The sequence below is a fragment of the Mandrillus leucophaeus genome, unplaced genomic scaffold, assembly GCF_000951045.1.
Source record: "Mandrillus leucophaeus isolate KB7577 unplaced genomic scaffold, Mleu.le_1.0 Scaffold587, whole genome shotgun sequence".
NCBI lineage: Eukaryota > Metazoa > Chordata > Mammalia > Primates > Cercopithecidae > Mandrillus > Mandrillus leucophaeus.
The window spans coordinates 66,467-82,821 of record NW_012106330.1 but is presented as its reverse complement, the minus strand read 5'-3'; the positions used below and the strand labels follow the sequence as shown (position 1 = coordinate 82,821).

The 16,355-nt window shown below is 35.9% G+C and overlaps 1 protein-coding gene across 1 annotated transcript in view; it reads left to right on the top strand.

Annotated features, from left to right (window-relative positions):
• The window catches only part of RALGAPA1 (Ral GTPase activating protein, alpha subunit 1 (catalytic)), a gene marked incomplete at its 3' end in the record, with an annotated part of 204,163 nt that overhangs the window by 124,641 nt on the left and 63,167 nt on the right, over positions 1 to 16,355 (top strand). Inside the window, exons 20-26 of the mRNA XM_011999193.1 lie at positions 1,121 to 1,337; positions 2,288 to 2,464; positions 7,779 to 7,931; positions 11,190 to 11,383; positions 11,624 to 11,722; positions 12,877 to 13,032; positions 14,364 to 14,492. Of these exons, the coding sequence (XP_011854583.1) occupies positions 1,121 to 1,337; positions 2,288 to 2,464; positions 7,779 to 7,931; positions 11,190 to 11,383; positions 11,624 to 11,722; positions 12,877 to 13,032; positions 14,364 to 14,492 (1,125 nt within the window). The remainder of the gene's footprint in view (positions 1 to 1,120; positions 1,338 to 2,287; positions 2,465 to 7,778; positions 7,932 to 11,189; positions 11,384 to 11,623; positions 11,723 to 12,876; positions 13,033 to 14,363; positions 14,493 to 16,355) is intronic.

The window sequence follows — 16,355 nt, the reverse complement described above, 5'->3', positions numbered from 1 at the left end:
TTTTTTGTCTTTGCTCGTAGGTTACCCTGGTGCCAGCTGCCAGCCCTCAATGGGAAAGATAGCAATGGAGGCCTTCTGTCCCAGCTCCCATAGTTACATAAGTAAATAAATATAATTTAATATATAATTTAAAATAAAAATACATATATAATTTTTATTTTTGTCTGAAGATCTGTTTGTGAACAAGCTCCCATTAGTTTTGCTAGCATAAATATTGCTTAACCATTTTAGATAACTTTGGAAGAGACTTAAAAGTTATCTTTATCTGGAATGTTAGGATTATGGCAACATGAAAGCAGAGGCTCTTTTATCTCTAATAATGCTTAATTGTTAGGGAAGGGTAAATACACGTGGAATTGCTTTCCTTTTGAGACGGAATCTCGCTTTGTCTCCCAGGGTGGAGTGCAGTGCTCACTGCAGCCTCCGTCTCCTGGGTTCCAGCAATTCTCCTGCCTCAGCCCCCCGAGTAGCTAGGATTACAGGTGCACGCCACCATGCCTGGCTAATTTTTCTATTTTTAGTAAAGACAGGGTTTCACCATGTTGGCCAGGCTGGTCTCGAGCTCCTTATCGCAGGTGATCTGCCCACCTCAGCCTCCCAAAGTGCTGGGATTACTGGAGTGAACCACTGTACCGGACCTGGAATTCGTTTTTTTAAATTGTCATATTTCTTTGGATTTGACCTCTCTGTAACTCCATTATATAGCCCCTCCTTTTTTTTCTTTTTAGGCTTACTTTTTTTCCCTTGAGTGGATAAAAATCATTGAATGACATATTTGCTGTCATTCTTTCCACTCTCCCACTGTCTTTTTTGTTTGCTGCTTTTTTCCCACTTAAATTCTCTTTCTGCTGTTTTAATTTATATTCACTGCATGGATCCTACTGAGGCTTAAGAGTCACAGACCCAGCATCATATGATATTTCGGTCTTTAGGCAGGCCAACAATAAGTCAGGCTCTAGCTCCATTCAGTTACATAGATTATTTGGTGAGTGTGTTCTCCACTCCTACTTCAGCCTCTAAATCTCAGCATGTATTATGATGGTTTGGAAATTAAAAGTTTCAGATGCTTGAAGAGAATAAAAACTTTTTTTTAATAGTAAAATATTTCTTGAATTTTTAGACTATGACAAGAAGAGGAAGTAGTCCAGGCAGCCTTGAAATTCCCAAAGACCTCCCTGATATTCTAAACAAGCAGAACCAGATGCGCCCTGTTGATGACCCGGGTGTGCCCTCAGAATGGACTTCTCCTGCCAGTGCAGGGAGCAGTGATCTTATCAGCTCAGATAGTCATTCGGATTCTTTCAGCGCTTTCCAATATGATGGCCGAAAATTTGACAGCAAGTATCTTTTCTATTTGGATACTATGTTTTATGTTGATTGTCTTCTATTCAAGACTGACTTACGGATTATGTAGCCATCACCTTCCTCTCCAATGTTACCTAGGCAGTGGCTCCCACATTAGAAAAAAAAAAAAAAAAAAATTAGAGATAGGGTCTTGCTATGTTGTGTGGGCTAGTCTTGAACTCCTGGCCTGAAGCAGTACTCCTGCCTCAGCCTTCCGAGTAGCTGGGATTACAGGTGCAAGGTGTCATTCCTGGCCCCACTTATTTTTATTTCAATTTTCAGTGAAATTTCAAAGGAAGTTTTAGGGAATCACCTTAAGTCGAAGCTACTACTTTATTTTGCCAAATTAAGAGCATTAAAAAAATATATATATGATCCGTTCTTAAAAGAAATGACATTTTTAAGACCAAAACTGTAGAAAGGAAAATAATTTAGGTTGGACCTGTTACTAAAAACACAGTCATGATTATGAGTTACCACTGTTTCACACACTCATATTTGAGAACCAAATATTTGAATTATGTTCAATGCTACAGTACCCAGAACTTCCCTTGAATAATTGCTCCGTGTTACAGTAACATCAGTGATATTATTTGGTGCTGTATTGTTACCACTTAGTTATTCAGCTATAATTCTATATTGCACTTGGCAGTCAGTGAAGGGCACCAAATTCTTAAAAAAGAAGTCAAAACCTTGGGAACTAAGTTTGTGAAGAACTGGGAGATGCGTTGGAGAATTACGTTTCCTCCCTTCATGGCTTGTACACTATTCTGATCTAATTATAATCTTCAGAGTATTAAGATTATTTACACTTGTCTGAGTGATATGTAAACAGAATAGATGTACAGGGAATGTTTATGTTTGATCATTTTGCTGATTTAGCTCTCTTGTAAATATTTTTACTTTGTAATTGGGACTCATATAATAACATTTCTTCTTGTAGATTTTGGCTTTGGAGCTGACACTGGGGTTACGTCCTCTGCTGATGTGGATTCAGGTTCTGGCCATCACCAGAGTGCTGAAGAGCAGGAAGTGGCTAGTCTAACTACTCTTCATATAGATTCTGAAACAAGCAGTCTTAATCAGCAAGCTTTCTCTGCTGAAGTTGCAACTATCACTGGTAAAGTTATTCATGGGAATGTGTTTCTTAATGTATTTTTTAAACCTCTGAAGAATTTGATTAAAATTTTGAGAGATTTTAAGTATTACTTATTACTATTTAAGTATTAGTTTTTTTTAATTCATCTTTATGTAACAATGAAGGGGAGAAAAGACATTAGTTTCTTGACCTGAGGTTCACTGGGTTAAACTTCAGAGGACTCTGTGAACTCGTAGTATCTTATGCAATATTTTGTATATATATGCACAACATTTTCTGCAGGATTAAAAAAAAATTTTGATGGGAACATAATAGATGTATATGTATATGGAGTACATGAGATAGTTGGAGTGATTTTTAAAATAAATAAAGTTTAAAGTACTGGACTCTACCTTTGTCATTCAGAGTTAACCTAGATTTTTATGATTTCTTTAGCAAAGTATTTATTATAGAAAATATAAAACACACTGCTTAATAGAAGGCCTGTTTGTCAATGTACTAATATTCTGTGTTTAGATAGTAATTTGTGCTTTTTGGAAACTTTTTACATGTGATCAAACCCAACCATAATGTGATAAGTGGGGTCTTAAATCCAATCATGTAAAATGCAGAGTCACATTATTGCAATGTTAGTGAAGTGATTAGAGTGAGCCTCAGCAGCTAATAGCCCGTAGTTCTTGGGGGTTCCACTCTATAATCCAGCCTCACTGTGGTTCCAGCTACAGTTTTCCCCTTGATGAGTGGTTATCCACTCCAGCTTAATTATCCATGGATGGTTTTGCATCTTGTGGTTGGCTGGAACTTGCAAGACTGGAGCAGTGATTTCTGCATCTCTAAACTAGTCAAGCATATTTCCTCACGCAACCCAGACAGAGGAAATTTGAGCCAGGGGAATTCTAAAAGTTAGAAACCCATTCTCTGTTTTCATATCGTGCCTCCTTTTTTCCCAGATGATAAGAACTTTAGCAGCGCCATTGCAGAATGGGGCCCTCGTGGAGGATGGGAACCAACTGGGTTAGAGCTACAGTTCCATCATTACAGGATTTAAATTACTCAAAGTGGAATACTAGAGAAAATTCTTATTTTATAATGAATACCTCTTACTTTAGTTGTTCTTAAATGTAAATGAAAAGATACTTAACATTGATAGTAACCAGGGAATGCAAATAAAAACCACAACGAGATCCTACTACATATACTGAAATTGTTCAAGTTAAAAACACTGACAATCCAAAGTGTTAAAATGAGTGTGGAGCAACTAGGATCACATACATTGCTAGTGAGAATGTAAAATGATCAAGTCACTCTGGGAAAATATGGCAGTAACTTTTAAAGTTAAACATACATTTATTATGTGACCATTTTTAGATATGTATTTTCCTTGGACAGTTGTACACAGAAGTTCATGGCAGATTTATTCACAGTATTTAAGAATTGAAAACAAACCAAATGTCCATCAGTTGGTGAGTGGATACATTGCAGTATATTCATTCATTGAATATTCACTGAAATAATATGCAGTAATAAAAAAATTAAATATTAATATATGCAAAAACATAGGTGAATCTTGGAAATGTGCTAAATGAAAGAAGTCAAATACAAAAGACTCCATAATTATACTTTATTATTCTATGTGTATAACATTCTAAGATAGAAAGAACTGTAGTGAAAACGTAAATCACCGCTTACTTGGAAAGGATAGGTGTCAGTTGAGGGGATTGACTACAGATGGGCATAAGAAAACTTTTTCTGGTGATGGAACTGTTTTATATTTTGATTGTGATGTTGGTTACAAGACCATGTACAGTTGCCATTTTCATATAACTGTATACTTAAAAGTGGATGTGTTTAAAAAAATAAATGTAGGCTTTATGTTCTATAACACAAATTTTAATACTATGAAAACTTTAAGCTATTAATCAGACTGTTGTGTTTTCAAAAGATTTCCATATATAAAAGAAAAAGACATTTTTTATTTCTTAATTGTCTGTAGTTATCAAAAATAAAGTTCCAAACAAAAGTTCCAAAAAATAAAATGATATATATGGAGAACTCATTTTAAGTCTTTTGCCTTTATGTTTTTTGGATAATTTAATTTCTAAGAATTTTTAATATTTATGTAACCTATATTTACTCTATGTAGTGACTATTTTCAGGTCTCTACTGGGAAGTTTTATGAGGCATTCTAATCTTAATCAGTACTATTAGTAATAGTGCAGAGGTGTTGTTTAAGAAACTAAAGCAGTTGTATTCATTTCTGTTTAAAAGACACAAAATTCAGCAAAGATAAAACTCCATATACACAATATATAAATGATTCAGTACAGTATTTTCCAAGGGTGAAGTTTGCATACATTTTACTAACACAGTAGTACTTTATGAAAGGGATGTTAGTACTCCTGAAATCATCTATTTTCCTATAATATAAAAGTTTTCAGAAATTACGAAAGAAATCTAGTATAGGACACAAGAATGAAAATTAAATAACCTCTTTTTAGGTCATGAATATCTTTATAGGAATAGTTTTATTGCTTTTAAAAAAAAACCATTTAAGAGGAAAAAGCCTCTTAAGTAAGTGAGCCATTATAGAGTTTTAAAAATAAAATAGGCTGGGCGTAGTGGCTCACGCCTGTAATCCCAGCACTTTGGAAGGCTGAGGCAGGCAGATCACGAGGTCGGGAGCTCGAGACCATCCTGGCTAACATGATGAAACCCTGTCTCTACTAAAAATACAAAAAATTAGCCGGACATGGTGGCGGGTGCCTGTAGTCCCAGCTACTCGGAAGGCTGAGGCAGAAGAATGGCATGAACCAGGAGGCAGAGCTTGCAGTGAGCCGAGATTGCACCACTGCACTCCATCCTGGGGGACAGAGCGAGACTCTGTCTCAAACAAAAACAAAAGCAAAAAAAAATAGAAAAGTAAATTAATAAAATTAAAGGCAATAGTGATTCTCTGGTGATTCTCTGATAGCTAATATAAAATTATTTAAAATCTTAGTTCTTGGCCTGGTGTGGTGGCTCACACCTGTAATCCCAGTACTTTGGGAGGCCAGGGTGGGTGAATCACCTCAGGTCAGGAGTTCGAGACCAGCCTGGCCAACACAGTGAAATCCCATCTCTACTAAAAATACAAAAAATTAGCCAGGCATGGTGGTGGACGCCTGTAATCCCAGCTACTTGGGAGGCTGAGGCAGGAGAATTGCTTGAACCCAGGAGGTGGAAGATGCGGTGAGGCGAGATCATGCCACTGCACTCCAGCCTGGGCAACAGAGTGAGACTCCGTCTCCAAAAAAAATAATAATAATAAAATAAAATCTTAGTTCTTAAAAATGAATTCTATTTTTATGGATCAAAACAATACATGGAGATAAAGAGGTTTATATTTCAAAGCATTTGACCAAAGGCTGATGTCTCTTTGGCATGTACTTAAAAGTTTTTGGTAAACATAAGGTTATAATTTTCATTATGTGTATGTGTTTGTCCTAAGATATAGAATACTTAAGTTTCTGTAACTGTCCTTTAACAAATGATTTTTCTGCCATATGAATTTACTCCAAATCTCAAATAAAGGAAACTTTCTACCTGCTATGTATCATAATTGAGCCTAGATAGAATCATATGATTACTCGTTTGATATATGATTATCATATGATTATATGATTATTGTGATAACACCTGATAACATAATCCAGTTCTATATGTACTTTTTTAGGCACTTACTGTGCTACTTAAAAAAACACCTATATGATATGTGGAATTGCACTTTTTTAGAATTAATATAAATACAGATCATCCTTGACTTACCATGATTAACAACTTACAATTTTTCAACTTTACAGTGGTGTGAAAGCAATTCTTATTCAGTAGAAGCCATACTTCAAGTGCTCATACAACCATTGTTTTTCACTTTCAGTACAGTAGTCAGTAAATTACATGGGATAATCAATACTTTATTACAAAACAGGCTTTGCGTTAGATGATTTTGCCCAACTGTAAGCTAATTTAAGTGTTCTGAGCTTGTTTAGGGTAGGCTAGGCTAAGCTATGATGTTCAGTTGATTAGGTGTATTAGGTGCAATTTTGACTTACGATATTTTCAATTTACAATGAGTTTATTGGGGTGTAACCCCATCATAAATCAGGGAGCATCTATATGTATTTAATTTATATTGATTTTTTGCTTTACTATGTAGAAAGAGGTAATGAGGGCAGAGGTTTACAGTTACTGAGTTCAAAATATTGATATTTTTCAGCTACAAGAAGCTTAAAATAAAAAGACCTACTGTTTTAACAACTTGCTTGGTACTAGCAGCACTATATTATAACCACCACAAGTTGTTCTATACAGCAGTAATTTGTGCTGTACTTTATTTAAGTTAACAAAAGTACCTGCTGTGTACCAGGTACTATACCAGGCACTAGCACTACTACAGTATATAACAGAATTCCTGTTCTTACAAAGTTTATACTCTACTGGGGAATATTTAAAATTGAACGGGCAGTTTCAAGTCAGTGTAATGAGTGGTGTAATAGAGAGGTGCAAGGTTCAGTGAGAGCATCTAGCAGAGACTCTGTAATCATACTTGGCAGGATCAGGAGTAGGCTTCGAAAAGAAGATTAGGGCTTCATGCAAAGGAAAAAGCCAGAGGTATGATGTAATAATGCTCTAATAAATACAAGTAGTTTACTTTCCATAATTGGGCATAAAAGTTCTAGGTGGGTTGTGAAGAAGAAAGAAAGTTACAGAGAGACTTGAGAACCATACTAGGAAGTTGGGGCTTATGCTGAGGCCAGTGAGGGGCCACTAAAGGATTTTAAATGAGGAAGTGACAGGATCAAACTAGATTTTTAGATCTTTTTGCTGCCTTATGGAGAATGGATTGGGAGGGGGAAGTCGGGATGTGGGAGAGACTGAAGGACCACTGTAAACCAAGGATTGATAGTCACATATAGAGCAGCAGTGAGCAAGTGCCTCAGTTCTTAAATTGCTCCAACTCTGAATTAAGTGAAATAGAATGACAGTGGGTACTAGAGTTTCTATAGCTGGGCCAGAAATGGGAGTAGATATTCTTACTTTCACTAATGGCTCCTGTCATTTGGTACATCCAGTCTTGATTCTATACTATCAATAGTCCCATGGTAGACATGAGGCAAGACTCCTAGATATAAAAGCTTGTACAATATTATGATTTTCGTGACCTCCAGTTGTAAAGCCAGTTTATAACTGATTTTATCTTTCGGTGTTTAAAATTTGTTTTATTTAGGGTGTTAAACATTACATCTTAGGTAGGATATTGAATACTCTTTACGGTAATTTTATGAAATTATATTTACAGGTTCAGAAAGTGCTTCCCCAGTCCATTCACCTCTGGGCTCCAGGTCACAGACGCCTTCCCCTTCTACGTTGAATATAGATCACATGGAACAGAAGGATCTGCAGCTCGATGAGAAGCTCCACCACTCTGTTCTTCAGACACCAGATGATCTAGGCAATATTTCAAAATTAGATATTTACCTTTTTTCTTTTAGGGCATCAGTGTCAGGAGATCATAAATAAGGCATCTTATATTTGATTATATATGATTATTGTAAATATTTTGGACTTTTCTAAGTCCTTTGGAAATTTGTTAATATAACTTTTTCTTGTTCTTAAAGATATTTGTTGTCTGAGTTTTACTCGTTTTATTATAGTTGATTAGGGTCCTCAACTTAGTTATTGCATTATTTTCAAGTACTGTATTATCATTTATTGATATTGGTAGTGTTTCCTAAAACAGGAAATACATAATTTGGCATCCTTATTCTTAGTTTTATACCTAAAGAACCTAGTAACCCATAGGAGAACATAGTAACATTATCACTTGTTAGTCAAGCTTTCAGTGAAACAATTTTTTAAACCATTTTTTTATTTTGATTCAGCAAATGTATCAACTAAATTTAATTTAAAAGTAGAGGTCCAGATGAATATTTTCAAGTAAATGTTAAAAAGTGACTTGGGAAACCTAAGTAACTGCCAAGTTTTTTTTTAAAGGTTATTTTTGCTAGATTTTGTATGATGTAACAAACATCAGTTAGACATTTTGCAAATATACCATAAATTGGTCAAAGACACAGTTAATGAGATATTTACAATGAATAAAAAGCTAGTTTTCATTGGTAAGGTAGCACATTTATTCTCTGACCAAAGGAAGAAATTTAAAACTATATAACTTCTGAACTTTTTTTTAAAAGGCCCATTTCTTTTAAAATTGTCTGTAGAGGCGAGGTTTCGCCATGTTGGCCAGGCTGGTCTCAAGCTCCTGAGCTCAAGTGACCCGCCTGCCTTGGCCTCCCAAGATTACAGCTGTGAGCCACCACACCCGGCCCAAGGGACCCATTCGTTAACATGCAATTGCCTTGTAATTATATAGCCCTAATTTTCTAGTTTTTGGATTCTTTCTGATCTTTTCTTTTTCTCCTTTGATCTGCAGTTGTTTATTTGTTTACAGTTATTTCCCCAACATTTGGAAAAAAACTTCAAAGTTATAGAAGAGTTTCAAGGCTAGTAAAATGAACACACATAAACCCTTTATATAAATTCATCAATTAATATTTTGCCACTTTGTCTATATATACACACAGCACATATATGCACAAAATACCCTGCCCTTCCCACATGTCCCCTGAACCTTTTTTTTTTTTTTTTTGCTGAGGCATATAATAGGAAATTGCAAATATCAGATCCTTCAGACCTAAACACATTAGTGGATATGTCCTAATAATAAGTGTATGTTTTCTGCATAATCACAATATAATGGCCACATTCATGATATTTAACATAGATACATAGGTGTTATTTTAGTCTATAGTCATAAGTCCTCAATTGTCCTAATAACGCCCTTTATAGCTACACCACACCATCAGCAATCCAATAAAGAATTTAATCAGGCCGGGTACCGTGGTTGATGCCTGTCATCCTAGCACTTTGGGAGGCCAAGCCAGGTGTATCACCTGAGGTCAGGAGTTTGAGACCACTCTGGTCAACATGGTGAAACCCTATCTCTACTAAAAATACAAAAATTAGCCGATCATGGTGACACGCGCCTGTCATCCCAGCTACTCAGAAGGCTGAGGCAGGAAAATTGCTTGAACCTGAGAGGTGGAGGTTGCAGTGAACTGAGGTCGTGCCACTGCACTCCAACCTGGGTGACAGTGAGACTCTGTCTCAAAAAAAAAAAAAAAAAAGGATTTAATCAAAGACCACACATTGTTGCTTGCTTTTTAATCATTTAAAATTTTGTTAGCTTTGAGAAGGATAAGGTAGAGGCAAATCAGTTGATTTATCATTGTATTATGAAGGTGTTCTGGAGTAGGGAGGCATTAGCATCAATGGTTAACACTTCAGTGTGTTTCGTTTGTTTTAGTGGTTTTACACAAGAAGCCTTTTTTTTTTTTTGTAATGGAGAAAGACTAGTACCTTTTTAATAATACAGTCAGTTGTATACTTTATATGCAAAGAGAAAAAAACCATTAGGAGTAAAGAATACACATGTACTAAGAATTAAATTATTATAAATTCTCAATATGTTGGAATGTTTTCAAGCGTGAGAAATCATAACTTTATGGTTCTTTCAGTCTACAAAATTTTTAGTTCCCAAAGTTCTTTAGATGCATAGATATCTCTGTTGACTTTTTAATTATTTTCTATAGCCTTTTCCATTATATATATTGAGTAGAATAATGGATTTTTTTTTAAGCTGGAGGCAACCTATAATGATATCTAGCAAAACCATCTATTTTACAGATGAGGACATGTATCCTTAGAGAGGTTATTAAATAACTTTTATAACACATAATTAGTAGCAGAAAGAGACTAGAACTAAGGTTACCTATCTTTCTTATAATCTTGCCCGTATTAGTAGGCAAAATACAATTATGGTAATTTTGATTATGTTTAAATTTTAGTTAAAATGTTTATTTTTCAGTCGGGTGCGGTGGCTCACGCCTGTAATCCCAGCACTTTGGGAGGCCAAGGTGGGCGGATCACTAGGTCAGGAGTTCGAGACCAGTCTGGCCAACATAGTGAAACCCGGTTTCAACTAAAACTACAAAAAAATTAGCCGGGTATGGTGGTGTGCACCTGTAATCCCAGCTACTTGGGAGGCTGAGGCAGGAGAATTGCGTGAACCCAGCAGGCAGAGGTTGCAGTGAGCCGAGATTGTGCCATTGCACTCCAGCCCAGGAGAGAGTGCAAGACTCTATCTCAAAAAAAAAAAAAAAGTTTATTTTTCATGCCATTATGCTAACTCTTAGTGCTGGTCTGGGATGTAGCTACAAAGAAAAGGCTTATGAAGGCTTCCTACATGATCTGCCTTTAGCCTGAGGTTTTCCATTAATTTGATGATATAACCTGAAGTAGCTGTTAGATAAAAGTGAGAATATGTGCTTATAAATTTGATGTTTTTATCCAACATAGATTTCTCTATTTGGCATAGATAGAAATCTCTCTGTCTGCAAAGTGAGTAGTAGTTACATAGAAGCACTATTGAATAACTAGCTGTTGACATAGTAATTATCTTATAATAATTCCTTATTATCTCATAATAATAAGTGAGGTTTTGACCTTATCAGGAAAAAAAAATGTATGTTGACATTTCTTTTATTCACTTCTGTAGATATTTAAGATTGTTAATTTAGCTTGGTTTCTTGGGGGGTTTTATGTTCAGTTCACTGAAAAATGGCTGACACTATATATTTTTTTTCTATAGAAATTAGTGAATTTCCATCAGAATGTTGTAGTGTGATGGCAGGAGGTACTCTGACTGGATGGCATGCTGATGTTGCTACTGTAATGTGGCGAAGAATGCTAGGCATTTTGGGAGATGTAAATTCAATCATGGATCCTGAAATACATGCTCAAGTTTTTGATTACCTCTGTGAACTTTGGCAGAATCTAGCTAAGGTAAAAAGAAATAGAGGATATAAGTGGAGAAGAAAATAAAAATATTTAAAAATAGAAGAAGCCTTAGAAACCATTTGTGACACCCTTTTTGACTGTAGATAAACTGGTACCCGGCATGGTGAAGTCACTTAATTGTAATTAAATAATAAGTGTAGAAACTGGATTTGAACTTCAGTTTAAGGTAAACTGGAAGAGATAACAGTTTTCGTAAGTTTGTTTCTTTTTATTTGAAAATTACAGATTAGAGATAACCTTGGCATTTCAACTGATAATCTGACCTCCCCTTCTCCACCAGTTTTAATTCCTCCACTGAGAATTCTCACACCTTGGCTTTTTAAGGTAAGCTTAATATATAAAATATGAGTTTAAAATTTTTCATTTAGTAACTCTTAAACATTTTATAGAGATTTTGGCTATTATATAGACTCCTAGAGCACTTAACTTTTTAAGCAGTATCCTTAGGAAGTCATTAGGCATTACATAGAGAAGAGGGTGAGCATGCTAAAATTAGTCGGGATATATTGCTGTTGATTATTTCATAAAACAAAAGTGAATATAGAGAGGTATGTCTGTGTTGTATTTAACTGAATTATAAACTTCGAGTTGTATCACAGAGTATGCTGTGTGTTAAAAGTTGTGACCTGGTGAGGTGACCCACGCCTGTAAACCCAGCACTTTGGGAGGCTGAGCCAGGTGGATCACCTGAGGTCAGGAGTTTGAGACCAGCCTGGCCAACATGGTGAAACCCGTCTCTACTAAAAATACAAAAAATCAGCTGGGCATGGTGGTGGGCGCCTGTAATCCCAGCCACTCGGGAGGCTGAGGCAGGAGAATCGCTTGAACCCAGGAGGCGGAGGTTGCAGTGAGCTGAGATGGCACCATTGCACTCCAGCCTGTGCGACGAGAGCGAAACTCCGTCTTAAAAATAAAGTTTTAATTCTTTTTTGTTTGTTTTTTAAAAGACAGGGCCTCGCTCTGTCACCCAGTCTGGAGTGCAGTGGCACGATCACAGCTCACTGCAGCCTTGAACTCCTGGGCTCAAGCAATCCTCCCACCTCAGCCTTCCAAGTAGCTGGAACTACTACAGGCGTGTGCCACCATGCCTGGCTAATTTTTTATTTTTTTGTAAAGACAGTCTCTTTATGTTGCCCAGGCTGGTCTCAAACTCGTGGCCTCAAGAGAACCTTCTGCCTTGGCCTGCCAAAGTGCTGGGATTACAGGCTTAAGCCACTGTGCCCAGCCAAAATATTTAATTATTTTAAGTATTGATATGTTTGGTACATTTTCCTAAGTGGAACAGTTTATGGTTATACCTACATTGTATCATTTTGGATGATGATAATTTCAGTAATCCTGATTTTTAGTTCATTAAAGAAATTAGGCCAACATGGAAATAAATGAGATTATATACATTGTTTGCCATATTCAGTTGCTTAAGTTATTTAGCAAATAGTATTTCTTTTTGAACATTAAAACTGATCTTTTAATTTTAGGCAACCATGTTGACTGACAAATATAAACAAGGTAAATTACATGCATATAAACTTATTTGTAATACAATGAAAAGAAGACAAGATGTTTCTCCAAATAGAGATTTTTTAACACATTTCTACAATATAATGCATTGTGGATTACTTCATATTGACCAGGTAACTATATATATATTATCTAAGAAGTAGTTTATATCATATTATCTTTGATTCTTGATTCTGTTTAACTCTTGCCTTTTAAGGTCTAGAAGTTAAACTCTCCCCCTTATTTAGTGATTTATATACAATTTACTTCAATTTTATGACCTTATTTGTTCTTGAAACATGGTTGAAAAATCAAGCTATTATTGTAGGTAGAGGATTGAGGTAGTCCTCCATCTTTAATGTTGTACCAACCAGTTCACTTTTTGAAGCAATTAAACCATCCTTTGCTTAGGCTGACACCTTCCTTTAATGTTCTAATGTACCTACTCTTAGACATTTTGTGACTGATACTTGAGGCATATGGATTTGTTTATCTAGTCATGCAACAGTCAGGTATTTTGCAGTCTAAGAATCAGCACATCACATTTTCTTATTACTGTCAATTATATTGGCATAGCGTACATTGATTTGATAATTATATGAGTTATAATCATTAAATAGTCATAAATGTAACCTTAGAATTACTTTGGGAGTCTTGATCTCGGCCATAAACTAAAAAGCGTAGGAGATTGCAAGTCAAAATAATGTAAATATGTTTATCCTAATATGATCAACTCGTAGGTCATTTAGAGAGTATATTAATATTAAAGGTGATAGTATCTTTCTGAAAAATGAAAAAACTTTTTGCATTAATTTAAAATTAGTGTGCTACCTTGTAAACATGTCTCAAAAAATAACTCTCTTGATTACTAGAAAAAGAGAGCTTTTGTTTAAGATAAGTTGTACTGAATAATACAACTGAATACACTGTATCCTCATAGTAAATTCCAAAGACAAAGTAAATTAATAATCAGGTTAGGAACATTCCCTTAAAAGTGCCTAGGTCTAGATTTCTGAGGCTAGATACCTGTCATTAAAGGACTTCAGTTTATTTTAAAAAGAGAATCTTTCCATTGTCACATAACAGGTCATGTGGATTCAGAAACCAGAGTTATTGCACAGAAGCAACTAGGTGACAGGAGAAAACTGCTATGCAGTTTAGTTTTACATTGTGTGGGCCTTGTACTTTTAACCTTCTGAAGCAAAGAGCCTTCCTTAATCTCTAGTGTGAAAAAAATGCTGTTATTTATGCCAGTTAAATGAATGTATTTTCAGTTTACTTTCCATTGATAGAATATAATATTAAGCATGGATTATTTGGAAGAATTGAAATTAGTCTTTCCAATTAGCCAATGTACAGTAATTACCTTTTTTATTATTTCATATATTATCTATTTTTAATGATACTGATTAGCTGATACTCAAGATTACATATGTGATATTCTTTTTTCCTTCTTTATTCTAAGGATATTGTCAATACAATCATCAAACACTGCTCACCTCAGTTTTTTTCACTTGGTTTGCCTGGTGCCACAATGCTTATTATGGATTTTATTGTAGCAGCTGGTAGAGTGGCTTCTTCAGCTTTTCTCAATGTAAGTCATTTCCTGTTCCTTATCATATAACGAACTTTAGTTAGCCAGGATTCAACTAACAGAGTTGATATAACAAGATGATATTCAGGAAATTTTGTAATTTAGTTGGAATTGATTGCTTCTCCTACATTAAAAAAAGTAAGAAATTCTGAAATATAAGAAAGCACTAAAATCAGTAAAATCTGATAAGCAAAACAGGATTTAAAGTTGAGGAAATCTAAAGAAACGGAGGGAAGAAAGCAAGGAGCGAGCAATGGACTATAGCAAGAGGTAAGAAACAATGGTGAGTCATCATCACACAGTGTATATGTGTATGAAATCATCGTGTTGTACACCCTGAATATATATTGTCTTTAACAATTATATATTTAAAAAAAAAATGTGGTAAGACAACCACCATAGGACATACGTCCTGGGAATAAACTCTCTCTCTCTCTTTTTTCTTGAGATGGAAGTCTCACTCTGTCGCCCAGGCTGAAGTGTAGTGGTGTGATCCTGGCTCACTGCCATCTCTGCCTCGCGGGTTCAAGTGATTCTCCTGCCTCAGCCTCCTCAGTAGCTGGGATTACAGGCAGACACCACCACACCCAGCTGATTTTTCTATTTTTAGTAGTGACGGGGTTTCACCATGTTGGTCAGGCTGGTCTCGAACTCCTGACCTTGTGATCCGCCCACCTCAGCCTCCCAAAGTGCTGAGATTGCAGGCGTGAGCCACCGCGCCCAGCCAGGAGTAAACTCTCAAACTGCATGTGAAGATTTTCATACGGTCGTGCAATTGTGAGACAATGCTAAGTAAATTGGTATAAATGGAATATGTTCATCTATAAGTGGCAGAGATGAGCTAGAGAGGAAGGCAATAATGCTGAAAATGTTAGATGCAAGCCTAAGGAAGGAATGACTAGCCATTGAAGGATTTTAAGCAAGGACTACATGATCAAATTTATATTTTGGAAGGATCACTCTGGAGCAAAATGTAAATAAAAAATAATAACTGGAAGTCAACTAGAAAAAACTAAGGGTTTTTGTGAGAAAAATATACTTGTCTAGTACTGTGTAACTTGAAGAGCAGTTTAACATACCTTATTTCATTGTTAAGCTGCAACAGTGAAAGATCAATAGTGAATAGAAGGAGTTCTATTTGGGGCCTAGTAAGATGCATGTTAGACATCCATGAGGAAGATGTCAAAAGAGTAATTGCATATACTCAAGGGACATGTCAGGACTGAAAATAAAAGCTGGGCAACATGAGCTTATAGACGATATTTAAAGCCATGAAACTGGATACAGTCACCTAGTGGAAACAGACAAAGCAGCAGCGGTATTTATAGCTGTATAACCCTGTTTTTCCAGTTCCCTGAAAACAGTAATCATGTCTTACTCATCTTGGTATCTCCAGAGCCTAGCATAGCACCATGCTTGGTTAGTTACTGAATATGTGTTCATTTAGCACCTAGTATATACTCAGCCTTGTACTGAGCTCTTTTGTGGTTATTAAACTTCCCCCTCCCCTTGTGTACAGAATGTTTTTGTAGGTGAAATACAGAGGGATATAGAATAAATTGGATAATACTTTGTGCTCAAGCAACATAATGCCTGCTGCCGGGGATATGGGGAAGTATATTAACAACTCCAGAATGTAGGGCATCAAATAGGTACCAATAAGAGGGGCACAGCATAGTAGTTAAAAGCATTGTCTAGAGCTGACCTGCTTGGGTTCAAATCCTGGCTCTGCGACTTATGAGCTGTGTGACCTTGGGCAAGTTACTGAATGTCTCTGTGTGTCAGTTTCTTCATCTATAAAATAAAGATGGCCAGACATGGTGGTTCATGCCTGTAATTCCAGCACTTTGGGAGGCTAAGGCG